This window comes from Stylophora pistillata, chromosome 2 (assembly GCF_964205215.1).
Source record: "Stylophora pistillata chromosome 2, jaStyPist1.2, whole genome shotgun sequence".
NCBI classification, from domain to species: domain Eukaryota; kingdom Metazoa; phylum Cnidaria; class Anthozoa; order Scleractinia; family Pocilloporidae; genus Stylophora; species Stylophora pistillata.
In genome coordinates, this window is record NC_142520.1 from 40,590,472 (window position 1) to 40,617,377 (window position 26,906).

The following is a 26,906-nucleotide window of genomic DNA, read 5'->3' on the forward strand; positions in this document are numbered from 1 at the left end:
GCCAAATTCGTGCCAACTGCGAGTCAGTGAACGCCTGTCATTTAGATAGAACAATTGGCTGTTAACCTACCACCAAAATTCTTTTAGTTTGTATCGAAACTTTTGTTCTGTTTTACTTGTATCGCTAATCTCGTTATCGACTTTAGAGCCCAGTATTTGACACGCGATTCTTTGATTCTGTATTTCGCGGCTTTTCAGTAGATTGATAGAACTTCGTTGTACTGTTGTTTCAGTTTACGATCGATCGTTCGATAGATTGATCGACTGTGAGAATAATCGTTATATTCGTCGTCGAGTGTGGTTCGTGGTCGATTGCCTTTCAAGAATAAAGATTCGTGCAAACAGTCAATTTTGGTTTGTCATTTCGATCAGTAAAATAGTCCCAAACACCTCGTTAACCGCGTTTTGGAGCGACACGCTCTTGAACTTGAGAATTTAGATTTTGGTCGCTGCAAACGCTACAATTCAAACGGTTAAACTAAAACAGAAAGTTACAAACACAAAACCTTAAAAATGCAGCCAGGGAAAAAAGAATGAAGTTGATAGAGAACACTCGCATTTGTTGCTGGGTTATTTTAGTTGCTCTGGACGCGAATTTAACTGTCATTACGGACTACTACGGCCTTCACGAGCGAAACAAAACTAACTGAGAAAACTAGATCAATTTTAACTTTAAATACTAATACCAAAAAAACTGCAACATTTCGCATTTTCACATTTCACATGTATGTGCGTTGAAAAATTATAACAACATTCTTCGACGAATCGAAACAACGATAAAAAGGAAAAACTGATGTTTCAGGGATCTTACAGCCGTAACCATTTAAGCTCCTTTAAAATTCCCGTTTTAACGTGGGCCAGGTACAAAAGTAACATAAACAACCTCTCCAACGTAGAAAGAAAGAGTTTATTTCATGCCAACGTTTTGCAATAACATGTAACATGTTACATGCAATAATTTATTGAAGGCCAAACCTATGTCAGCCTTTTTTTCTCTGCTGCTACGCGGACGTTATAACGAACCTAAACAGAGTTGGACCTTTACTTGATTAATACGGCAATTAAAAGATAATTTCTAAGTGGCAGTGAGTTAACCTCCAAACCAATAGTTGTAAAACTGCTCGAGATCAGTGAGGTATTGCGACGTCTCCAGATCTTCATGATCATCAGGATTGGGGTAATGACCATACCCTGTGCCGTAAGTGAAAGACTTCTTTACGGGCTTGTTAAAGCGGTGACCTTGAGCGATAGCGACTTCTCTACTCGTCAATCCGTCGTCCATTTCTGTCTGAACCAGAGCACCTGTTTTTAAGGGAAATGTAATTGAGACCCGAAACTACACGCGCAGCTCATGATACTATCCCTTCAAGTCGATACGCAGTACGATTTTCAATGACGCGCTGTCAAACAGATATCAAAGACGAAGCAAATTATAGCTTGGCTTAGGTAGAGAAAATGTCAGAGTATACTTTGACTCAGTGTCTTATAACCAAAGCCCATGTGAGAAAGGGCCAGTGATAGGTCAAATAAAAAGCGAGCAAACTGCCTCAGTCAAGCGCAGAAAAACAAACTCGTAACAAACAAACAAACAAAAACAAACAAACAGGCAAAGTAAAGCCAGAAATAACTGCTACTTAGGTAAAAACAAATTGCAATCATTTTAAGTAATAAATGTAATACTGGAACAAAAGTAACAGAATTTTCAAGAAGAAAAATTAAAATAAATAAATAAAGAGAACAAAGATGAAACACGGACGGCAGTACGTAATGCGGTAATAGCTGGCTGTTCATTTTTAATGCGCCTTTTATATATTTCATACTTCTGTTTATTGTGGTCTAAAACTCTAAAAGTACTGTACCTTGATCTTCCAATGGTCTGCCACAGATGAACCAGAAACTGGAAAGGAAGACACAAAGCAATATAAAGTTCCTGGTTGCCATATTCTTTAGCCCTGTTAAATAAAAAAGAAAAAAAGAAACCGAGAGGAATAATGAGAAGGAAAAAAAAATATGTGACAGCCTGTCACTTTATTCCCGCTTAAAAAAGACACATGTCCCGAATATGGCGAAGATTCGTTTGATGCGGTCTTTTTGATAAAAAAACAAATGAAAAAAAACAACAACAACAACAAAAATATACAGCAGACCGGCCATAAAGTACAATGATAACGACAACTTACACAGACGATCACAAGCATATTGTGTAGAAGAAAAGAGTGAATAAGAAAAAAACTGGAGAGCCAGTATAACATTGCCAGTTTCAAACTACGAATTTATCGCTCAGACCAATGGAGGACACTTTCAGTAAAATTTGAAATCTGCTGACTGATACTAACGAGAAAAATTCAGTCAACGTACCTCTTCGAAGTCTTGTCAATGTCTTTCCAATCTTTTACTTTTTCTTATTTATTTGAATAAATTTCTATTTATTTAGAGCGTGGGAAAAAGCCTTCTGTTAGTTATTAAGACGCGTTTAAACTACCACTTTAATGTGATGCCTCACTAAGTTACACTGCTGTTAAATGGTTCATGCACATTCATTTAAATGGAATGATTCTGCGCAGTGTAATGACTGAACTAAACAAAATGTGACAGCGAAATTTCTATTAACTCAAGCGGCCACTCAAGAACTTTTAACCTCTCGTCATTATTGAGGATGACTGCTTGTTATTGTTATTTGCTTTTATCAACTAAGTTGATATTTGAATTGGCCACCGCTCGAAACGTCAGCTTTCATTATCCAGTTGATAAAACCAAATTACCGTGTTACTCCCACCGACGCAGCATCACAGTTTCTTCAAAACTTGCCACCTTTAATGATACTTGTTATTATAGAGAGGTTCGTGATCACAGCAGTTTTCCACTTTGGCCATAATCATTAACCTCGCAGGGCTCCAAGATCAGGTATTCCCAAGAACGACATTTAGCGACTTCAAATTTTTATCTCACGTACTGCTAATCTCACTTTTACTATAGACTATCAACTTCAAGTTATAGAACATTATTACAGCTTTTTTCACGAGCGCCTGACACACATCGCGCGAATCGGCGACCCTCCTTGCAAACAGGGTTGCCAATTTTTTTTCTGCTCACCTTGGCAACCAAAAAGGTCGGAGCTTGGATCACTTTTAAGGTTAGTTTCAATGACAACCACTACATATGTAATATAAATGGTGGTTAGTGGTTTAATTTTTATCTTTTTGACACAACATGATACATCACGTGAGTGTTGCGTTGATTAATTTAATTTCCGATGAGACCCACGCAAAAAATCTCTTTTAGAGACCGGTGTGTGTGTGTGTGTGTGTGTGTGTGTGTGTGTGTGTGTGGGGGGGGTGGGTGTGTGTGGGAAGGTGGGGGTGTGACAGGCGAAGCTTTAAGTGCACCTAACCCCTAATTTTTTTTTCGTTTAAAAAAATCTTCATGCTTTGGTGAGTATCTCGTGGAAAAAATTTTTAGATTTGGTCAAATCTTCGAATTTTTGTGCCCGGTTGAGGTACGGGAAATCGCATTAAAATCAGCGCCATTTTGACTCAAGACAGCGTTTCAAGAATCAAGAGTCTGGTGACTAGCTAGTGTGACGTCACTTCGAGAACCCAACAATCTGTATTTCGCGCCATTTTGCACAGTTCACTGGTTATGTTTGGAAGGTTAGATCGATATTGGTCGAAAATATGCCGCAGAATGAATGTAGTGCTAGAGAGGCTTTCGCAGGTCGTCGACTGGCTGAGAATTCCCTGGCGTCTTCTCGAAGTGATGTCACAAGTATCCTATGCCCAGATCCCCATTTACGCGGTCGTGGTCCATTTCGGCTCTCGACTTCAACAGGGCATAAAAAAATAAGGGTTTAACCAAATCCAACAATTTTTTCGATGAAATACTCGCCAAAGCAGAAAGATTTTTTTTAAGTGAAAAAAAAAAAAAAAAAAAAAAAAAATTAAGGATCAGGTGCACTTTAAGGATTTTGCTTGTGTCACAATACTTACTGCCTCCCCTGTCCTAATATTGGTACAGAAAAGTTGGCAACAGATGTTGGTCTGCAAGATGGCATGTACCCTTCAAGGCAGCATGGACGCGTTGACAATCAACACGGTATTGGAAGGAGGTGAGGAGGTGAAGAAATATCGCAGGCGTTGTTCTGGAAAAGTGTCCCAGCTAATTATGTTTGGGAGAGTAGAAATAATGGGCAATTAAATACACCAAAAAAAAAAAAAAAACAAACATACAAACAAACAAACAAAAACAAAAACAAAAAGAAACTACAAGAAAAAAAAATAGCGAAACAATTCACTCGTGACAACAACTGCAATAAAGCTTGATTCCAGTTTAAAAGACTTTATTTGTGAGAAAAATCTGCTGATTATATTTACAAAGCATTTACCTTGAAGCCCCTAGGATGTTCTAGACGTTTTTTGCATTCACACCGTGTCTCAGGACCCAAGGGTAAACGCAACAATGGCTTTACGAAAATCATTAAGAATTATTATTTGACCACGTATGTAATATCATATTTTCAAATCGAGAAACTAGTTCTCGCTCGGCAATTTTTTAAAGTATGCGGAAAAATCAAGACAATGTGAACACGCACGTTACTTATTTGTTGCTATATGTTTTTTGTTTTTGTTTATTTTTTCACATTAGAGATATTGCTTTGAAGAGCTATATTTTTTTTGGTTCCATGTCACGTCAATAAGAACTGGTTGGTTCCGTATCAAATTCGTTCGAAGTTTGCCCCCAATTGTTACTACTACATACTCAACCGAAAAAATAGTGACTAGCATCTAATTTGTCCTTACAATATCACCCATGAATCCCACATCAAGGTCACGAGAATAACGAAAATGATCACTAACTAAAGAAGCTATTGATTGTTAAGCAAATTCTCTTTGTCAGCACCTTAAGACACATAAAGAGAACAATATGGAGAAGATACATACTGATTTTAGGCTGTCAAGGCTAAACTGAAGTAAAGAGTCGGTGAAAAACTTGACGAGAATTCAAAAGATTTAATACCACTACTTAGGCTAGAGTTTTTCTTTGATTTCATGAGGCCAACCCCTTGTCCAGAAATTAAATCCCTTGCAGTAACGAAACCTCAAGAGATTTTAGCAGTCACTAGTACCATACGTACATTTTGACGGCCACCTATACAAACTTCTAATGCTACAGGAATGTGCCCGGTTATTAACAATATACTCATACGGTCAGTTACAATTATTTACTGCCATTAATTTTAGATTGTTATTCAAAAATTTTCTCCTTTAGCTTCAAACACTTTCGATGCATTCGATGCAATGAGGATTTTCATAACCAGGACACGTCACGCTGCCTTTATTTCAAAACAATGCTGGCCATAACACGTAAATTGCGGGCTTCATTGCTGGCTTCATTGCTGGCTTAGATATTATGGCTGTATAAATACAAACACACCAGTGACCTATTTACACGACCTCCTTCCCGGCTTCGATCTTGTTCATCTCGTCTTTGATTTCCAAACATTTCTTCAGCAGGACGTCACTTGTTTTCGAAGTGGGTTTCCCAAAGAGTTCAGGGGCTCCAACTTCGCCTTTACTAATACGGTCGAAAGTGTTGATAAGATCGTAACAAATCGTTTCGCTGACAAAAGAGTCCTTCCTGTAGTCAGGATGCACTTCAACGAACTTTCGCATCCATTGTGCTGTGGTCAGCAGTTCACCTAACGCATCGAGAAAGAGACTTTAGTCAGACTTTTGACCGAAGAATTTCACGCCCACCAAGGGCGATGTAGTAAATTCACATCATGCAAAGATTACAATCAGAACACTGATATAGAAGAATAAAGGACCTAAGACCTTTAAGTCAGTGGGATATACATTCACACAGTTTCTTAAGCAGTTCAAAAGCCGAAGAGACAGTCTCGATTTAAGTAACATTCAGGCCCTTGTTGTTGGTTTACAGCTATCCACTAGATAAATCTCCATCCGGTGGATAACGCAGCCCATTTGCTATCACTTGATCCGCTAGAGAGCGATTTATCCCATGGTTCGCTTTATTGCCCTTTGTACAACTGAGCCCTAAAGGGTACAGTGGCTGCTCATGAACTGCGTAATTCGTGATATTATTCGAGTAGCAAAATAAGTTACTCACCAGACGCTCTCTTAGAGATGAGCTTCAAATACTGCGAGATGGTGCATCGCGTGTCAATGTCGACATCCACGTTACTAAGGTAACTCTCCATCAGGGGTATCAGACCAGGAAATTCACCTTCCTGCAAAACAACAGCATTGAATTTCAAGGACAAGGTCACTCCAAAAATCGCATACTTATAACTACCAATAAGTTGTTACTATTAAGCCGAGTTAGCTACCGCTTTTCAGCTTCCAAAGTTGCTCCGATCCTAGTGAAAATTCACTTCGAAGTTGCAAACGCGCGCCGCCCCTTTGAATAGCTAGTCAGCTTCGGTGTGACGTCAAACCGTCCAACTTTTCATTACTCCCCGCGTGTTTGGAGTGTTTACCTTTTGATCGTGGTCATGACGGTTCTTAAACCGTATTGTTTCAAGCCAAAACGAGCTCAAAATGTGGAAGAAAACAACGACAGAGAAGGTGAAATGACTAATCTATTTAAGCTAATACGGATAGGTGTTTTTGTGAAAACAACAATAATCCCCTAACACAGAGCACTTAACGTTTTCAACCTCGCTCACCTTTCCATTTATTATCTTGTCAATTGTCATCAGTTCATACTCGTCTTTGCATTTTTCCACCTCTGAATTCTGTGCGCATCCATTGACCACGGCGGGACCTTGGAAGAGAGAGAACATTAAATAAAACAGATGTTCAATTATTAACCACTTTTCTCCCAAGATGTTGAATATTTTTCTAAAAGCTTGTGACCATACATTTCTCCATTGGTCATTTCTAAGAATGCGCTTTTATACTAAGACAACATCCTGTGATGGACAACTTGTGGAGTTACGTTGCTTTTACAAAAAGGGTAGCACGACAAAGCATGGAATGCAACTTTTCAGTGCGTTTATTGTTATTACTTTTTTTGTTTTGTTTTTTTTTCACTCACATTTCTTCAATGTCTTCCGGAAGTAAAAGTGTCCTTGGCGGGCTGCATCTCTCTTCTGGGCGGTGACCATGTTCTCATCCACCTAAGAATACAATAAAATATCTTTACTCAATACATTGAAAAAGGAAACTCAATGTTAGGACGACTGCTGTTTCTTGTTTGTTGCTTTTGGTTACATTTAATTTTGCGCAGAAAAGGATTAAATTTGTCGCGCACATGTACGTGGGTCGACAGAAAACGCCGGAGTCTTGCGCGTGGCTTCGGACCTCGCCTGGTAAACAATGTTGCAAGTGGATGCTCAACTATTAATGCCTCTCTCTCTACGATACCACCAAGTCTAAATGGGCACTGGTGAACTTCTACTGGGAATCTTGGAAAAAAAACAAAACAAAGAAACTGGAAAGATAAGGGATCACCGTTGTAGTCTTTGTCGCTTAATGCTACAGAGACCGAGGCTAAGTACCGGCATTTCAAGGCCGCGTAGCCTCTCAGACTTCAACTCGAACTGGGCCATACACTAGATTAATTTTTTCTAATTTTTGGTATAGCTTCTGCATGCTCGGACGCGTTGATTAAACCTACGAACGGGCAAGATCCTTTCCTCAGTCATCATCTCAAAAACATTATTCTTTCATTGAATAAAGGGGGTCAGTTTCTAAAGAAACTGTGGTGCTGCGTCGGTGGGAGTAACGAGGTCATTTGGTATTATCAACTCAGTTGATAAAAATAGACTCAGGGCCACCGTAAAGAGTTCAAAAGCTGACGTTTCGAGAATTAGCCCTTCGTCCATGCCGCTCTGACGAAGCCGGGTAAACGCTCGCAACGTCAGCTTTGAAACTTTTTACGGAAGTCAATTTACTTTATCAACTCAGTTGATAAAACCAAAATTACATAGTTCTTTCATTGTTACCTTGGATAAAGGAATCAGAAGATTGAGGTCGAACGACAAAATTACTCGGGTAAGAAGTACAACAAACGTCACATAGGCGGCATTCTCGAAGTCTGTCAGTTGAACCTGAAGAATCAAAGAAACAAACAAAGAAATTAATCATCAGAAATATCGGTGCCTGAAATATATCCAGTGACGGTCGGGCTACCTTTTCATGTTATAAACATGTTCGAAACACCATAGATACATGTTCACATAGCCCATTGCAGAAACGTGAGAGGACTGGGAAAGTGTGTGGTTGTTGAAATAGCACATGGACCCTTTTACCTCTAGGAGTACCTCGCAGTTAATTTCTCCTTTCGATATCACTTCTAAATCACACAGCAAGGTCAAGAGAATAATAATAATAATAATAATAATAATAATAATAATAATAATATCACCTATATAGCGCTTTATACAAAAGTTCTAAAGCGCTTCATACAAGAAATAGACAATAGAATAATAAAACCTACGATAAAATAACATTCAGAGAGAGAAGTTTTTAGAGATGACTTTAAAAGTATCGACACTGGGGCTACGCCTAATATAGCTAGGAAGGCACTTCCATAACTTGGGGTTGAATATCAATTGGGACATTGTCCTGTTTTCTTCTCCAGTTGCTGATACTATTTTGTACGTGTAACAAATTCAATAAAGAAAGAAAGAAAGAAAGAAATAAAGAAAGAAACTTGGGGGCACATATAGAAGTTTCTCGGTCTCCATAAGTTTTCAGATTTGAAGGAGGAACTTAAAGCTGAAATTTTGATGAAGACCTTAACAACCTATGAGGGGTGTATAAGTGCAGAATATTACTAATGTAGAACGGAGCTAAGTTATTGAGAGTTCTTAAAAGTTATTAAAAGTAATTTAAAAGTAATACGGTGTTCAACAGGCAGCCAATGAAGCTCCCTTAATAATGGCGTGATGCGGTCGTACTTGCGGCCACCTAACTAACTAAAGGTGAAGCTCTCAATTGTTTAAAAAAATTCATCTTGTCAGCACCTTAGGAAATGAATAGAGAACAGGATGGAGAATATGTAACTTCCTACCTCGGTTGGCCTAAATTCCACTCTCCACCCGATGGTGGAGTTGGGAGGAGGCGGTTTGAATCGCATAGTCTGCCAGTTGGTTGACTGGATATTCTGAAGGGAAATAAAAAAAAAAGAATGCTGGAGTATAAGCAGTGTTACTTAAGATGCAAAAATTTCAGTACACTGAACTAAACTTCATCGGCTGGCCATGTTTATGGGCATTCGGCTATCATGGTTCTTTTTAATTCGTGTATTCGTCATTGTTGCATCACTATAAATGTAAGAGTCAAAACGATCTCGTTTTCATGAATTCCCAGCATTCGGTTTTCAGACAGAAACCAAAAACTCGAAGCAAGTTTGGGTACTTGGTATAAAAATGATTACAATTTTAAGGTATACCGGTATCTTTCGGGAAGAAATCAGGTATATAAGTATCCTATTGGTTAAGTTCTTTATTACATGTTTTTGTTAGCCTTCTGGACCTCACTGTGCACAAAATATATAAAATTCCGATCATCTTGGACCCACTTATCGATTAAAACAAAAATTGAACACAAAAACGTCACGTAAAGATTGTGTACGGTCATGGAATTTCCGAAAAACACTGCAACACCGATGTGTACTTCTTTAATTTTTTCGGCTTTTCTAACTGGTATTCAACTTTAAAAGGTAACAAATGGTTTCAAAAGGAACCCTGTGCACCTCAAAGTGATCTGTGTTCTGTTCGTCATCTTGATAAATGTGCTCATGGAACAAAGTCAAAGGGTCCCGGATGAACAAGTGCGCGTAATGGCGGGCTAACTGATCGTCAATACCTGAAAATGGAAAACAAAACAATGGTAAGAGCTACTAAATTAAAAAAAAAAAAGACTTTCGAACTAATATCTGACGCGTACACATTTGTAACCTGGGTTATATGTTTCTGATAAGAACAATGGGCCTATTTTCACGTGCGTTAACATAAACACATAATTTTGTCAACTCCTATTGAGTGCACCCGGTTTTTCATTTTCCGAGTATGCGCGTGTCATTCACTGACTAAGACCATATTTCACTTAAATAACCAGGATAAAAATTTACCATCTTCACCTACATCACAGCGAAAAAGCATTACCTATCGACGTTCCTGTCCTAGAAGTATGCAGGAAGTTTGTCACAATGGACTTAAAGGCAGTTTACAAGGTAGAAAAATCGGGTACAGACGTGTCAAAAATGGAGTACGGACCTCACATTTTTGCCCGTGTAAACAATCCGTACCATGTTTTGGGGGATGGGTACGAACCGTGTTTTTTTCTGGTTTTGGGGCCATAGACGTCTATGGTCCCAAAACTAGAAAAAACACGGGTCCGTACCCATAACTCAGCATCACGCGTCGCCATTTTGTTTACAAGAATTATGCATGTTCGATAGCAGCACACAGCTGTACCAAATACTGTAGTCCCATGCAAGAAATTGGTCCGGTCCCCCCAAAACTGCAGTGTAAACGCAACCTTGCTAGCTTGGTCCTTCTGCCTCTTTTTGTCCGACCCGTGATAAAACATCCCCCGTGCAAACGGCTAAAATTATGCGGTTCGTACTACTTTTTTAAACGACCTAGCCTGCCACGAGTCTCGTATAACTCAGAAGTAGAGCATCCAAAGTATTAATAAGAAGGCATTATATTCGACTCCTCAGACTGAGAGCACTTGGAGTTCCTTTTCCCGAGTTGGCCGCGTCATTCTCTGATTAAAATCATCTTTCATTCTAAATGAACCAGGGCGTATAATTAATTTTTTTTTCCGGTAGCCACTTGGCTCCTGAATATTTTAAAGTGGTAGCCAATTCCAAAAAGTTGGTGGCCATTATGACACACACACACAAATTTTTTTTATCCTGTCACTGTACTAGATTTATCATATCATAGTGATACAGTTATACAAACATCAAAAATGAGCCCGCTAAATTCGGACGATCTACAAAGAGGACACTAGAATGGATCATATACAACGTTATAGTTTACCTAAATCCAAGATGGCGTCTAGTGACGGTAGATTTACGTCCGACATCGTGCATGTGCTGCGTTTTGGAAACGAGCTTAACGAGGAACTTTGCTGCAGATTTATCTTTACAAATCTTCAACAATCACTAGATCTCTTGGTAAGGTGTGATTAGAAATTCTAGTCGCCAATTTGGCAATTAATTTTCAGGATTTGGTCGCCAAAGTGAAAAATTTAGTCGCGTTGGCGCCTGTATTAGGCGCAATTTTACGCCCTGTGAATTCAATGACCACAATCCCTTTAGCAACCTCGTTCCCAGGGTCTATTATCTTCCAGCCCCTCTCTCGCTCCAGGGGGCGGGAAAATGAGAGACCCTGGGAGCGAGGTTGATCCCTTCTATATTTTAACAATATAATACAAGATGACCATTCTCTGACTGCAAACAAAGTTTAAACAGATCGCCCTGGAACGTCCTTAATTACTTTCTCCATAAAAGCATCAGCGCCAGATCTACGTATCAGATGAACAAACAACAAGTAGATGTTTACTAACCAGCGTCTATTAGCTGCTGATAAATCTCTTTATCATATACCAGATCGATATCACTGTACTTCTCTCCGTCTTGAGACAGGTATGTACTTATTGAGTCGTACCGTGACTTGGGGATAACGAATCGGTTTTCTTTCAAAGGCTACAAGAAAGAGAATGCTATCATTTCCAAGGAAGAGTTTTGGAAAAGCAATAGTTATGATACAAACTTTGTGCATTAATACGAATAAAATACAATGAGAAGTACAAAAAAAAAAAAAAAAGAGAGAAAATGAAACAAAACTTTTTGTTTCCTTATTAATTATTAATTATTAATACGTATTTATACTTAATACGTACTCACCTCCAGACCTCTCTCTTCGGGAGTGCGATCATCAACTGAGCCTGAGATCACGCTCCAGCGGCAATCCAGATCAGACAGGTACCCCCGCAAGATTGGAGTACCGGCGGAGAGCGCCATCTTCAAGAAGAAAAAGAAATGACTAGGTATACATCAAATCACAAACAAAACATAACCCAGCCAACAGGGATATCTTCTCTCCTACTTAAATTAAGTACGAAAGTGCAGCTGAGGAAATCCCATGAAAATTTTTACAATTAAAATGCTCAAGCAAAATTGTTAGCACAACCAGCACATTAAAATAAGAACATTTTTCACTAGGGCTGTTTAAATTCCATTGTACTTACCACGATGGGAGTAACAACTGCCAGCTGATCATATAGAAACCTCGCTTCTTGAATGCTACAGGCTTGAAATGTCATCTGAAATGATCCATATAACCATTAGAAGCTATTGACACGGAGTAATTTTAGTATTACAGCAATCAGAATTCAAATTATAACATAACCAAAGTAAAGCGCGCGCTCTGATTGGTCAATTTAGCGTCCCCCATTTGCCCATGGATGTACGCTGCAGACGTGAGCAAATGCAAAGACTATTTTTCCGCACGCGCTTGTTTTTTCTGGTCACGTAAGATTTGTTAAATAAAAGGGAACTCTTTAGCTACAATGTATCAATGTTATGTTATAAAACAAATTAATGGTAAACACCACAGCGTACACTATTGAGTTATGGATGCACTTGGGAGGTTTGCTAAGCACTCAAGAAGCTGGAGTCGCTCTCGGCTATCGCCTCGAGCGACTCTTACGCTTCTCTCGTGCTTAGCAACCTCCCGCGTGCATTCATAACTCAATAGTGTACGCTGTGGTGTTAGGTTTAAAGAAAAAGCTCCCTGAGGGGAGATCCGTCTAACGGATGTGGATAAGAACCGTATCCTTGTAATTCAATTTCATTGTCTTCGCTGTTTTTTTCAGGGGAGACTTCAAACATGCAGTGTACTTTCTGAATTCGATATGTTTGATGTTTTAGCCAGTTGTGGTCGTGCGTCGGTGGGGGTTTTACGTACAGGATAAATTGGTTTTCTCAACTGGGTTGATACATGTAATGGAAATTGGCCGCTGTAGAGTTTCTAAAATTGATATTTCGAGCGTTCGTCCTTCGCCGGATCGTCGTGACAATCAAGTGCGCGGTGTACACCCGTGGTGTGCACAGTGATCGACTTCCTCAGTTCTGTAGTGTACCTCATTTTGAGAAAATAGGCATCATCAGACAGATACATGAGGCGAAGTTTATGACAGTTACCTGAAGGCAGGACATGCCCATGCCGAAGCCCATGCTGTCTAGGTAAATGTGATCTGGCAAAGCTGCCGCTGCTCCTTCTCCTTCAACTTCAGGAAACTTCTCAATGAAAGGTGATGGAGTGTTTACATCCTTAAAAACTGTCAAAAAAAAAAAAAATACGTTTACTCAAAGCAGATACATGTACTTGTATGAGTACGAGTTACGAAATGACCCCTGCATGTGAGCTGCAGTGACAGAAATTGAAGGAAAGAACTGAAGCATGGAAAACTGTAATAGTACAAGAGTTTTGACCGACCTCACACCTCTACGTTTGCGACACTTGCGAGTACTACCAAATAAGGTAATAAACACGTGCGAGGCAAATCAGACAACTGGACGCGACAAAAATAGAGAGTTTTCAGGGAGAGTTTTCCAGAGTTTATTGTGAGTTATAAGTCCTCTTAGTGAGTTACTGTGCGGAGAATAAACAAGAAACGAAGAAGATTCCATGGGTTCTGTGTACCGTTGTAAAGAACGGCTCATGGTAAGTACATTGGCCATTTGAAATATGTAGTTCTGGTCAAACCTTACTAAAGGTAACAATTCAGCCTTGAAACCCTACCTAATAGGCTTAAAAACTCTGAAAGTCAAGTATTGGGCTTCAAATTTTGAGGATCAAGCTTAAAAAAATTTTGTAGAGGTCTTTTTTTTTTTTTTTTAACAACCGTACACCGAATGCAAATATGGCGTCCAATTTGAATTGCCATTGTTCTGGACTGACTAGCCTCGTCTTCACGTGGAAATACAAAAGGATTATTACATGTGTGAGAGGCTAGTCAGTCCAGAACAATGGCAACTCAAATTGGACGCCATATTTGCATTTGGTGTATTGATCAGCAATTTTCTGGAACAAAATTAATAATTTATTTCACTGCTCAGAATTGCTTTTGTTTTGTTTTGCTTTTCTCATCTTATGGAAACCTACCAGGGATATTGATGGCAACTTTGGAACCTCTCCTCTCTCGAATGTTTCTTGTTAGGGTGCTAAAGGAAAAATACAGTTTAAGTCATCAGTTTTTAGTCTAAAGCATAAAGCATCAGCATGTGAGTTTGGAACCAATTCACCTCTATATTTATAAAATAACTGAGACTGTACAAGTGTCCTGATTGGTAAAAAGCCTATTGTACATTGCACTGGTAAACCCATCGTTATATCCTAAAAGCAAAAGACCACACTTTCCAGTGGTTTACCAGCATAATAACCCATTGGAACGTTAGAAGAACACTCATAAAATCGTCTTTAGTTACAAAATATTTTATGTTCTTCCAACCATGTGGGTTATTAGACCGGTAAACTGTTTCAAAGTGTAGTTTATCGCTCAAACATTTCCAGGTTACATTACCTGAATCTTGGATGCCCTTGGTATATTGCCTGATCAGGAAAAAACATCGAACAGGATGTTCCTCCACCAGGACTGGGGTCAAAGCTTGGGTATGTAAAGTTTGGGCATCCAAGTCTAAAAAAAGAGAAATCAATGTTTCATTGGCATCAGTTAAACAATAGAAATATAGCCTCAAGTAAATAAAATCCAGCAGCTCTTACAAGGTAAATTCTTCAAACTTTTTTAACAATTTTGTAATTTTCATTAACACAAAATCCATATCAGTAAAGCATCTAAGAAAGTAAGTGTGCTAAATCTCATGTATGTATACAGTGTACACAGTCAGTTGAAACATTTTAAATAAGTGTGCATTTTTGAAAAATATGTTGTGAATGGGAAACTCATCCCGTCTTTAAGAAGGGTGTAGCCTCATCAAAACACTTAATAATACATACATACATACAGACATAAATACATACGTTAATTCACCACTCCCTCATAGGGCTTTTCAGGGCCATTCTTACAACACTGTAACCCACCCATCCCACCCCAGGGGAGGACATCCACCACACAGTAATCTTGTGCGTGGGAAATTAACGTCTCCTACCCCTAACCCTGCAGGAAACAGGAGCTACGGTTTATTCGTCCTTATCCGAGAAGACTAGAATCTCTATCCATTTCTTGATATAATAGAAAGGTAGCAAATTCTCCTCAGTAATTCTCCTCAGAAAGGTAGCAAAGCCTCTCCAGGGCTTGAACCCTCGACTAACTGGGGGGGCGGTTAGCTCAGTTGGGTTATCCCACACCCTTCCTCCCATGATTTGATGAATACAGTATATGTAAACACAGAAAAATATCTCTATAGCTTATTGTTTATAAGTACATATACTTGTATATGTAAAGCAATTCGTGTAATGGAAAGAATTATAAATATAATAATGTTCAGTGAAAAATAATAAAAAATAAAATCATTGTGCAGTAATTAATGGTACACTGTACATTACTACAATCCAGTTACCTGGGAAATCCACATATTGACAGAACAGTTTCTCCAGGTTCTGAGAGATTCTTCAAGACTTCTTCACGTCTGTTGGTAATAACAAAAATTGTACAGTACTTAATTGTGTAAAGAAATTGTACAGTGTACTTCACAGAGAGGAAAGAAAGGTTTGGCAAACAGGTAAACTGCAACACAGAGACAGATCAACAAACCAGTTCATATGTTATCATTAGGACTTATCAGTTTGATTAAGGGCTCGACACTAACAGTAGCCCACTAGTTAGCCACAGACTAATAGGAATTCAGTTTTGGTGAGTGGTTTTCGATTTCCACTAGCCAGTTTGTCTAGTAAACAAACTGAAATTGTTGTAACTTCAGAGGATGTCACTAGCCACTTGGCTAGTAAGTTGAAAAGTTAGTGCCTAGCACTGTTGATTAACTGTGACTTTACCTTAGCCTCATGTTTGCCTCAATCATGTTAAAGTGTCTCATACATCCCCCCAGTGGCTGACCTGGTGTTCCTGCAATTTACAATCAATGAACAAATCAAGTCACAAAATTCCTCAATCTTGTTTAGATGAAGAGATTTTTGGTTCAGATGAATTCAAATATAAATCAAAAGCTAAAGGGGATTCAGGATAAAGAGAAATCGATTTTTACCTTCAACCATGTAGCCTGCATACTCAGGTCTCCATGCAGTCTTGTTGGTCCTGCAATTCAAATTAAATTTATTTATTGCTAAACAAAATAAGGTTTAAAAGTCCAGTACTTTTATTCAAACTTGACAGTTACTTGTACTATGAACTCTCATTTACCTGTAACTACCGGTTTAAAGATAGAAAACAAATCAATGACACTTGAGCTGACCAGAGAATCATGATTCATTACAAAAATGTACCCATGAGAGAAAAAACTTTTGACAGCCAGGAAAATCAAAAGCTTAAGGTTAAACAGGGCTACAAACTCATTTCACTTTAGAACAAAACAAATCATTGACGCTTGAGCTGACCAATGATTGATGATTCATAATCAAAATGTACCCACAGTAGAAAAAAACTTTTGACAGCCGGGACAGTCTGAAGCTTAAGGTTAAAACAGGGCTACAAACTGATTTCACTTTAAAACATGATATGTTTTTCCAATGAAAATACAATGCATTTAGCTGGTAGATATCTACTTTGAGTACATTATTTATTAATCACCTGATTAATAAATAATATTTAATAAATAATATTTATAATCAATTACAAGCTAATCAAATCCGAGGCACTTTTTTACCTGATGTATCCCTATGACATTATTACTGACAGTCACTGCACATCAAATTTCTTTCCCATAAATTTTACTTAATATAGGTGTTAATAAGGGTGTTAACCGACTCCCAGTTAGCTCAATGGATAGAGCGCTGGACTGTTGTGCGGGAGTTAGAGGGTTCGAGCCCCGGCTGGACCAACACTCCGGGTCTTAAAATAATTGAGAAGAATATGCTGCCTTTCTATAACATCAAGAAATAGTTAGATATTCTAGGCTTCTCGGATAAGGACAAATAAATGGAGGTCCCGTCTCCTGCAGGGTTAGGGGCAGGAGACGTTAATTTCCCACGCAAGAGATTACTGTCTGATGGATGTCCTCCCCTGGGGTGGGATGGGTGGTTAACAGGACCCCCATTGATACCAGTGTTTACTACACTGAATGGGCTATCCTGTATATTATATAGATGTCTAATATACATATAATCTTTCCTCTTCCTAGAATGGTTTTGAGATTTTATGCACAGTGTTCTGCCTTTGCTAGTTTAAGAAGGTTAATATGACGTAAGACCCAGCGAAGAACTAACAATCAGCATTAAAACACCAGTTCATAGAAAAAAAAAAAAAAAGAAAAGAAACCTATATACAATGAAGTGAACAAACTGCAGCCTCATCTCTGGGATCTATTTCTTACTTTGGATTTCTTAATTCCTCCAGTGTCAGTACATCTAGTATTTCTTTGGCCCTCAAGTCAGTGTAAACTTTCTTGTTCTCATGGTCTAGTTTTATCAAAGTGTATTCCACCTGAGAAAAAAAAAAGGTTAAACTTTGAGCAAATTTTGTAATTCAATAAGTAAATCGATGTCTCATAGAAAATTACACAAATAATTACATGATTTGATCAACAATGACATCCAAAAGTGTTAGCTTGATCGACTTGTTTTTGAATTTTTTTCTATAACTTTTATCCATCTCCCCCTTTCCTCCCCTTCAGTGTTACCTGGTGTTCACCAAATTCCAGGCGACATTGTTGGGAAGGGGAATTTGAGAGGGACTTTCAAGTAAGTTATTACAGACGAGTTACAAGATTTCTGTTCATTATATTAGGTGGAGGGTTTTCTACTACTCAGTAAGGGGAGGCCAGAGCTTGACGCTAACGGTAGGTAGCCCACTAGCCACAGACTAGTAGAAATTCAATTTTGGCCAGTGGTTTTCAATTTCCACAAGCCAGTTTGGCTAGTAAACAGACTGAAATTGTCGTAACATCTAAAAACATCTAAGATGTCACTAGCCACTTGGCTAGTAAATCGAAAAGTTAGTGTTGAGCCTTGGGAGGCTCTATGCCAATTGCTTTTGTCATTGATACATGTACATACACCTTTAGGTGTTACTGACCAAGCAAGAAGCTGGATATTGGCAGTGGCTTTTTTTGTGTGTTTATGTGGAGTGACAGGATTGAGAAGTCCATAAAAATGAATATCCAGCCATCTTGACTGACCAAGCTTGGTCAACAAAGAATTACTGTACAGAGCAAAAAGATTTGAATAATGACTTGTTCATTTTGAGAGCTAAGACTAAAAGCTGACTGATGGAGTACAACAAACCCATAAGAGTTGTTTACTTGTATGATTTCTTTGTTTAGACTATTATCTTCTACAGCTTTTTGCAACTCCATCTACAACATTGTCCAAAAATTATAAACTTTGAAAGACTGCTCCAGGCAATTTTTTTCCTCGCACAGGATCAAAGCAGGTGTTTCTATGCTGGCAAGATGGGTCAATCTTGCCTGCTCACATAGCCGATCAGAACACAGGATTTGCTTCATATTGCCCTAGGCCACTGACAACTTCATAATGAATGCACCTGTACGGTAGGTAGCACAAATTGACTGCACATATTTTAGCTCTCACTTAGAAAGTTATAACCAATTAATGAAAGAGGTGCTCTAGTACATACATACATACATACTTTATTTATTCCAGAAGCAGACTATATATACACTAAAAGGAAAGGGAAAAGATGCTTCCAGAAGAGGAAGTTAAGAGGTTATCCCTATGTGAAAAATCCCTAAAAAATAAGTCTAAATGAAAATAAAACAGTTATAATTAAATACTTAAGTACAATTTAAGCTGAGATTTAAATGCTGAAGATTATCAGCTTCCAATATGTTTCTTGGTAATTCATTCCATAATTTAACAATCCTAATGAAAAACGAATGTTTATATTAATTGAGTCTTGCTGGTTTGTACTGATGATTTGCTCTTGTACATCTAGTTGTAATGAAATCAAAAAAGTCTCCAAATTCTAAATGGTAAAAACCAAAAAAAAATTTATAACACTCAACTAAAGATAAATAAGCTCTACGGTCGGAAAGAGTAGGCCATTTTAGCAATTTGCATTGGTCTTCGTAGCACATGTCTCCTTTGCGTTGATTTAAACCAAGTCTTATTTGCAAATATAGCAAATAATTCAAACTTAGAGCTGTTAAAGACATTTTAATGCAATAATGCAGCACATTATTATGTTCCATAACAGAGCATATTTTTTTCTTTTGAGACATAACAAGCCTAGGATTAATTATTCATCTTCTGCACAATTGGATTAATAGAGTACATGGTATTGCCAATGGCTGGTCAGGTGACATACAATAGAAAGAAAAGGGTTAAATTCCATGTCAAATTCCACACAAGATTCTTATTATTTCTGATCTATTGTTATAAAACGGTGCTTGATCAGCAAATTGTATGACTAAATTAGGAAAATGACTAGGCAAATTTTAATGAGAATTTAAAACCAACAAAAAACCCCCAGAGTGATTGAAACGGAATTCAAAGTACAAGAGCAAACTCATGTCATTCTTTCGTTCACAAATAAATAAAAATAAAAAAAATAACAAATACTTAACGCATCAAACTTCTAAATTTGTCATCCACTATTATAATTAGGGTCGACATACAGACACTCCAATTAAGAAACATTGATGTTGGAGCAAAATAGATCGAATATTTCAAGGCTCCTCCCGAAGTGCTTAAGCATTTTTCACTTAGTATTTTACGATTTTTACATTAATTTATTGTTCGTCAATCTGGCTAAAGAAGATGTATGTAACAACTGACACGCCAAAAGAGTAAACAATATCTGCACGAATATTTTAAGACCTGCAGCGAAGGGGCTCGCATCCTTGTCGAACAAGGAAAGAAATCACACTCGGTACTTCTCCAAGTAGTTTAGCAGGAAATCTTCAACCAGAACCTTATGCCTTGCAATTTTTTTTTTATTGAACAAGTATAAACTAAATAATTAAGCGATTCACCGCTCTTAACTGCACCAATCTATTCAAGATAAAGATGCATTCTGCATACATTAACTTAAAAAAAGAAAACAAAATCGATTTAAAGTACCTCGTCACCCCACTTCAAGCAGTCATTTTCTCGGTCTTTCAGCCTATTGTAGATGTGCAGAAACTGCAAAATACCGTGCTTCCGAACATGATCCGCGTACTGTTTGGTTTCAGACCACGATAACGGAGAACCCAGCGAAAGAAGACCCATGTTTGTTCTTCACCCTACGACCAGCAACAACACGCGAAAATACGAATTACACACTTAGATGAAGACAAACAGCTTGAATCGAACGTGTCTGGGAAAGGACTTCAGCGATTCACTCAGACTGTGCAAAAATTCTTGTTGATTGTTGGATCTTATTGGCGTTGTCACGTTCTGAACTGACTGTACTTCGAAGCTTAAATCTTGTGAAATATATTCCCGTGAATCTTAAATTATTTGTTTACAATTTGCACCGTCAGGGCTTGGCCAAGATTTCCTCCTATCAGCTTCCAAGAGGCGGGTGGAGTTTCAGCGAAAGTGTAAGAGTCGATATGAAATCATCAGAAGAAAAAAAGAAAGCAGCAAGGTTGTGACTCGTCCAAGGCAAGTGGCCAATACCTGAACAAAACAACGTGACAGAATATTTAAAGAAGGCCAATATTGGAAGTTGCGTCATTTGTTTGTCATGTTAAACTTACTTTGACAATCCAAATAATATGGATGGCTCGAGGATGCTACTTTCACAATATGCTGAGAGAAGAGTCTAAAAAGTTTCGTAAAATCTCGAAATCCCTCATTAAATAACCGGTGACAACGAAGAAATCTGTGACTAGCAACCCGGCCTTCTGTGTGTGATCCAGGCATGGGGAAGATAGGGAATGGGATGGGAAATATGAGGAATGGATGGGGAATGGCACGGAGAGAGTAATCTGTACAACCTTAGCACGCAATCATTATCCCGAAACAAGAGCGAATAATAGGTATCATTATTTTCTCTTATTCTCAAAAGAACAAGGCAGCTGCTAGTGAGATGAAAATTCATATTCCGTCTGGATCCGATACAACTTTCTTTCTTAGTTTAATTTGTTTTTTACATGAGTGCTAGACGCAATGCATTTGTAAGAGCGGAGAGCTCGAGAGAGGTGTCACTGGGGCCTGACATGCCAAAACACAATTTTGGGGATTTGGATAACAAATAACAGAGGAGTCGTCTGCATTCCCGCTAATCTCCTTCGCAGCTGTTCAATTTGGGATGTTACGCAACAATTGGTGGATCGTTGCGTGACACCCTAAAGACCTCATTCCTGCAACTTGGAGCAGGATAAGTGGGGTCTGATCAGTTGGCCGCGGCAGGCTGGGAGGGAAATACTATATTGCTTATGTGGTATATCCCTCTGAAAAGGCTTGAGGCTTAGCACTTTTTTTGGTCCAAAAAGAGAAAAAAAAAATAAAAAAAAAGTAAAACAACAAACGAAACAAAACAAGGCAAGACAAAAACAAAAAATAAACATTGCGTCCTAAGTAGGCTAGGCATGTTTGGCATCGATCGCAATTCCTGGTTTGATTGTGTGACAAGAGAAGGTCTAGAGATAGTTTATTCATCTATTTATTTATCTATTTATTTATTTTCATTCTATCAATTTTCAGAAGCCCTTGGAGCGAGCCCTTGTTCTAAACAGAATCGTAAATTGGTGGGTGTAGCATAGTCTTGTGGCTGATAAGTTAAGTTTCATTTTCACACGGTGGGATCTGGGCACGAGATTAGGTGCAGCCCTTTGGTGTCCGCATTTTGAAATCTGCTCGGTCGATATCACACCGAGGCTGCGAAGGAAACGTGCGTGAATTTCTTTCTCGATTTTTCTTTCTGGCAAGCAGTATTGTGTGAGCTCATTTGGAAAAAGGAAAGTGCACATCGCACAACCCAATCTCATAAATAGGAATTTTTCCTTTCGCTTTTTCCCTTCCGAGGCTTGGACACGAGGTTATATACGCTCAAGCGGATATACGGTAGGCCGTGCTTTTTAGGGGAATTATTTTTTTTTCGGAAGTGCAGCTTATGGTGAAATCGCGTAAATGACTCTTTTTCTGACTTCCAATATTGTCCAATTTTTGGTGGAACTGAAGGAGGAACACAAATATTCGATAGACAGTACGTAGTCATGGGCGTGGAACAAACGTTCACGAAAGCAACTTCGTCCCCAGGGCCTCTCTTTTTACCTCGACAGGACCGTAGGAACGACGTCGTTGCGAAAGATCTTGAAACATGCACGAAATGTCACGCGGACTAAGTTTTACTACGTGACATGGATAATTGACAAGCTTTCGGTTTGAATTTTTCTCCCCAAACAGCCAGGAGATTAATTTTTTCGGTTGGCTCTAAAAACAATAAAGAAAAGTGTCATGTAATGACGCCTCGACGTTCTCCACTTTTCATAATTTGGTAAACATCGGCATTTTGAGGTGGGAAGAGAGAGCGGTTTTCTTTCCGGGGGTGAGAGACCGAAAATACCCGAAAGATCTTGAAACATGCGCGAAATGTCACGCAGACTAAGTTTTACTACGCGACATGGATTGTTGACAAGTTTTCAGGGTTAAATTTCTCTTCTCAAGACAGCCAGGAGATTTATTTTCAGTTGACCTTGAAAAAAAAAAAAAAAAAAAAAAAAAAAAAAAAAAAAAAACTAAAGAAACTTGTCGTGCAATGTCACAATGACGTTCTCCACTTTTCGTTAAACTGGTAAACATCTGCATTTTGGAGTAGGGGAGAACGAAACTTTCTGGTTTACTTAATTACCAGGCTCTCTTTCAGTTTCTCTAGATAGTTGGCAGGTTGGTTTTCGTAATTCTTCAAAGATAGAGAGGGAAAGAGAGATAGGTATTACAGTTAAACAAGAAAGGAGTACATTGTCGTTGTTTATACATAAGCACGTCAAAATGTGGCTGAACAAAATACACAGCTGGCACGAACTTCAATTTCCGTAAACTCCCCCGTTGTCAAACACTACAAAGTGACGTACGTGATGATACCGCCCGGCTTATACGTCACGCATCAGTCCATAAGGGGGGTTCTGAGATCGGTATTAAAGCAATTCCTGCTGATAACCTTTCCTCAAAACACTGTTGAGAGCACTACAGAGAAAATACTGCTAAACGAGGGGGTTGATACGTGTTCCACAATATTTATTCTTCTCAGTTTATTCGCCAAAAGGATGGAGATTTCACAGTTGCAAAGATGTTACTCTACATGTGAGGTGATACTGGAGTATAGCATTATTAGTCTTGTGTTTGGGTGTCTGCTTCTGGTGACAATGTCTCTTAAACTTTTAAAAACCACGCAAAATGGCTGGAATCTGGAGTTGCCCTAAAAGAATCAAGCAAAGATCGATCTTACTTGGAAATCGACATACTTTAGATGACTTATTTCAACCACCAATCGATGACGCTTTTGCTTATGTAGAATTCGAATGTCATTTTATTTATCGCTTGCTTGTGTAAACAGTTTGTTAAACTCGACGAGGATTGACTGAAATCCAATATACATCTGCTACGAAGGACCCAGTCCGCGGGTAAGATAACAGCCAAGAAAAGAAACCAACTCGAGCTAACCAGATGGCTCAAGGTGAACAAAACTCAAAACTTCAAGAACTGTCGCGACAACCACTTTATCAAGTAAGCATTTTATCAATACAAGTTAAATTCGATCTGGATTTGGGGGCGTGCATAAAGGTCGATCCTCGCTAAATGATTGAAAAACTGTGTCAGATTGCTTATACTGGAATGGACTCATTTTTTTCTGACGCTAATTTAATCAGACTGCTGAAAGGAGACTTATTAATGGTGATTAATATATTATTTGTTGAGTAACTCAAAAACTGTTGTTAATATCACGATCTGTGTAAGATAAGAAGTACCCAGTTAGGAGGCTGACAGATGAAATTACACTTACAATTTTGTTTTGAGGTATGCGTTGCCCACTGTAGGAATGTCTTTTCTTGTGGACGAAAAAGGCAACATGCTGCTTGAAGCCTGTACGTAGCTAAATATCAAAATTCCTCGACAAACACACGCCAAAAAAATGTTTTCTAAATATTGTAAAAAAAAACAGAGAGTTCGTAACCGATAAATATACTTTATTTATAGAAATTGAAAGAGCTTTTATCAATAATTTCTAAGTTATTTTGTCAAGATCAGACCTATTTACGTCAATGATGTGGGAGCAATAAAATGAGCTATTTATTTGAACTTGGGGTCAATTTTCTTTAGCTGTGGTCTGTTCATGCACATGAAAACTGTTAGGGCGCCTATCCTAATTCAACACTGAGTGACTTTTGGGTGGTAAACGTCAAATAACAGGGAAATAACAAATTGCAGCGAAGGAAAAACGTAATACCCCACTTCCCCCATATGTCACGCCTCGTTGGTTTACCTGACATTAGCCAGCGCTTGTTTTCACTGAACGGAGGTGACGCGATCATTTTTCAGGAAACAAAGTTCACGCCAACATAGACTAGTGCCGTAAATTTACTTTTACCAAGTTTTTTGTTTCCCTTTCAATCAAAGTTATGCCCGGAAGGACGCGGTTTCTTTGTAGCCTTATTGTTCACTGGACGTGATCGTTAGCTTTGGGTAAATCCCCACTTATGTAACAAGTAATGAATTGTTTCAATCGCTCCGAGTCACGTCCGTATGCACGTTTCTTATGTACCTTGGACCTCAGGTGCCATTCTTGAAAGTGCAGCCCGTGATCTTGCACGGGCATCGCAAGTGCAGGTAGCATACAGCTTATAAACTCATGAGAGCAATTCAAACTCGAACGTGACCAAAGTTTTGTTGGTGTTCTCCCGCATGACAGTTGACCTTTTAAAGGAGGAGGATTTGTGGATCAGTTTCCACCCCCAAAATAATCTAGTTATAGTAAACATGATCCATCTTTTAGAGGATCGAGTTTTGTGCCGAATCATTAGGTTTGATGGTCTTAATCTCGGGTATTTCGCATGGCTTGGAGGTCAAATTATTTTTGAGTTACTCTGTCTATTTTTGTAAATTATGACCTCTAAAACATCTTACCAAAACTAAAGCTGCACGAAAAATAAAGGATGGGTTGAAGAAATAAGAATAAGAATTTTTAAAAAAGATAAACGTTGATGATAAAAGAGCTTAAGTCGGGCGAATGGGACAAATGGTTTTCAAGCTGCATAATCCCTATATCCAAGTCTCAGAAACAGCCCCCCCCTGTCGGTTGAGGACGAGTGAATTGACGAAGCTTCAGTCAAATACTTCAGCCGGCTTGCTTCATTTCGCAAGTAAATCTTCCTTCAACTTAAACTTTGATCTGTGCAGTTTGTTATTCTTGGCGCTCACGAGTGATTACATTTTCATGAGCAAATTTCAAGAATGTGGTCAATTCATCCTCAGGGGACGTTCTCCCTCCAAGGGCATGTCGTTATTTTCTTCGCAAGGAATATATTTTGGTGTGTGGGGGGCGGGGAGATAGGTTAGTTGAAGGTTGGAGTTTTGCCATCTTTCCAAGCCTGTGCTTCGTTTCTTTAAACTGTTTTTGAGCCTCTGGCAATCGTAGAGACAAGGGTGAGGGGAACGAGGAATTTCTCTCGGGTCTCTTGAATTTCACGCATGGGAAAGCCTTAGCTTAGCACATTCCATTTCGAAACACCGCAAGAACTTACGATTTCTTGAAAGAGAATTTTGGCGTAACCTGAAAGTTTTATTGCCTCTGATGCTTTTCACAGAGTTTTTGTTTCCAAATTATTTTTGTTGAAAATGCTGAAAGAAGCTTTCCTTGTCGATTGGTTCTGGTCGAAGTCTTGCAGAAGTATTAGATGAACCTTCATCTAATCCGACTGCGCCGCTAAAGAGGAATAACATCTCCTGTACTTCAGCTAAAATGAGACAAACTTTGAACTGACCTAGACTAGTGAGTTCATAATGTGTATTTATTTACGACAAATCCGTGAGTTACTTCCGAAGACAGCTTCACCATTCAATCCTATCACGATAAGTTTTAGTTCAACTAAGCAAAGAGCAAACTGCTAACTTACAAGGTGACCTGAACAAAATAAACTGTCGCTTTTGAAATCAGGTTATCAGTACGGCGCTTCAAGTCCGCTCAATAGTGGCACCAAAAAATGTGACGCTAGTTGGGTGAGTTTTGTCTGAAATAGATTGTGGCGGCTAGAATACCATCAATGCTAAAAAACCACAAACTACTCTACTTCTTTGATTTAAAATGGCAATGGCAAGGTTTTTTTGTTTTTTTTCTGACAAATCCAGGTTTGTATTGCTGCGAAAAGCTCGCTTCTCTAATGTCTCTAACAAACACCAGCATAGAGAGGCTGAACAGTCTTGCTATTAACGTGTCTGAGTGCTGAACAGGCTACAAGTGCTTCAGTCTTAACTTTGAGTGATATCATCACTTATCCAGCGAACATGGGTGACTAACTAGCTAACAACCCTTGGTTGAGTCTACCTGTGGGAGTGCGGGACTATTGAAGCTCACCTCAGCCACAGGGAAGCGTTCCAGAAATGTCCTAATCGTTTAGCCGAAGGTCAAAGCAAGAATACTGCAGGTCTGCAAGAAGCTTTTGAGGATAAGGAAATACTGCTACAAGCTTGAAGCCGTATTTCTTGTAAAGTCGAATGGCTGGTGTCTGTGCACTGGTGGTAGTCAATATAAGTTTCTCGAATTGCTGTTCTTTGGCATGTTTGAGCAGCTCGTCGAGCAATTTCCTGGCGATTCCCATTCTTCTACAGGCTGATGATACAGACA

General features: G+C 38.7%; 2 protein-coding genes and 2 long non-coding RNA genes across 7 annotated transcripts in view; 1 reads left to right on the top strand and 3 right to left on the bottom strand.

The window, feature by feature from the left end:
• Window positions 1–886: 886 nt before the first annotated feature.
• LOC111333896 (uncharacterized) lies at window positions 887–3,162 on the bottom strand. The gene is made up of 3 exons (XR_015996106.1): window positions 3,094–3,162; window positions 1,860–1,952; window positions 887–1,302 (listed from the first exon to the last, which is right to left on the bottom strand). It is a non-coding gene; the product is annotated as an uncharacterized LOC111333896 (long non-coding RNA).
• Window positions 3,163–4,319: 1,157 nt separating this feature from the next.
• Window positions 4,320–20,957, bottom strand: LOC111333879 (glutamate--cysteine ligase catalytic subunit). 2 transcript variants are annotated; one of them, XM_022939513.2, is made up of 20 exons: window positions 20,821–20,957; window positions 20,587–20,740; window positions 20,198–20,361; window positions 17,491–17,600; window positions 16,207–16,256; window positions 15,998–16,067; window positions 15,565–15,633; window positions 14,568–14,681; window positions 14,150–14,208; window positions 13,186–13,322; window positions 12,231–12,305; window positions 11,887–12,003; window positions 11,547–11,685; window positions 9,721–9,833; window positions 9,037–9,129; window positions 7,967–8,071; window positions 7,057–7,138; window positions 6,686–6,783; window positions 6,127–6,247; window positions 4,320–5,695 (listed from the first exon to the last, which is right to left on the bottom strand). In XM_022939513.2, the coding sequence occupies exons 3-20, from the start codon at window positions 20,345–20,347 to the stop codon at window positions 5,442–5,444; spliced, it is 1,956 nt and encodes a 651-aa protein (XP_022795248.1). In that variant the 5' UTR covers window positions 20,348–20,361; window positions 20,587–20,740; window positions 20,821–20,957; the 3' UTR covers window positions 4,320–5,441. The 2 variants fall into 2 exon arrangements, with proteins under 2 accessions (XP_022795248.1, XP_088607477.1); XM_088751351.1 differs by lacking the exon at window positions 20,587–20,740 and having other exon boundaries at window positions 20,821–20,950.
• A 9-nt stretch (window positions 20,958–20,966) lies between these two features.
• Window positions 20,967–24,364, top strand: LOC148739498 (uncharacterized). Its single transcript, XR_015997423.1, has 2 exons — window positions 20,967–21,102; window positions 21,770–24,364. It is a non-coding gene; the product is annotated as an uncharacterized LOC148739498 (long non-coding RNA).
• A 1,691-nt stretch (window positions 24,365–26,055) lies between these two features.
• The window catches only part of LOC111333875 (N-acetyltransferase 8F1), a 2,863-nt gene continuing 2,012 nt past the window's right edge, over window positions 26,056–26,906 (bottom strand). For all 3 annotated transcript variants that reach the window (XM_022939508.2, XM_022939509.2, XM_088751352.1), the window contains one exon: window positions 26,056–26,906. This exon is cut by the window's right edge and continues 493 nt beyond it. In XM_022939508.2, the coding sequence (XP_022795243.1) occupies window positions 26,668–26,906 (239 nt within the window). In that variant the 3' untranslated portion in view covers window positions 26,056–26,667.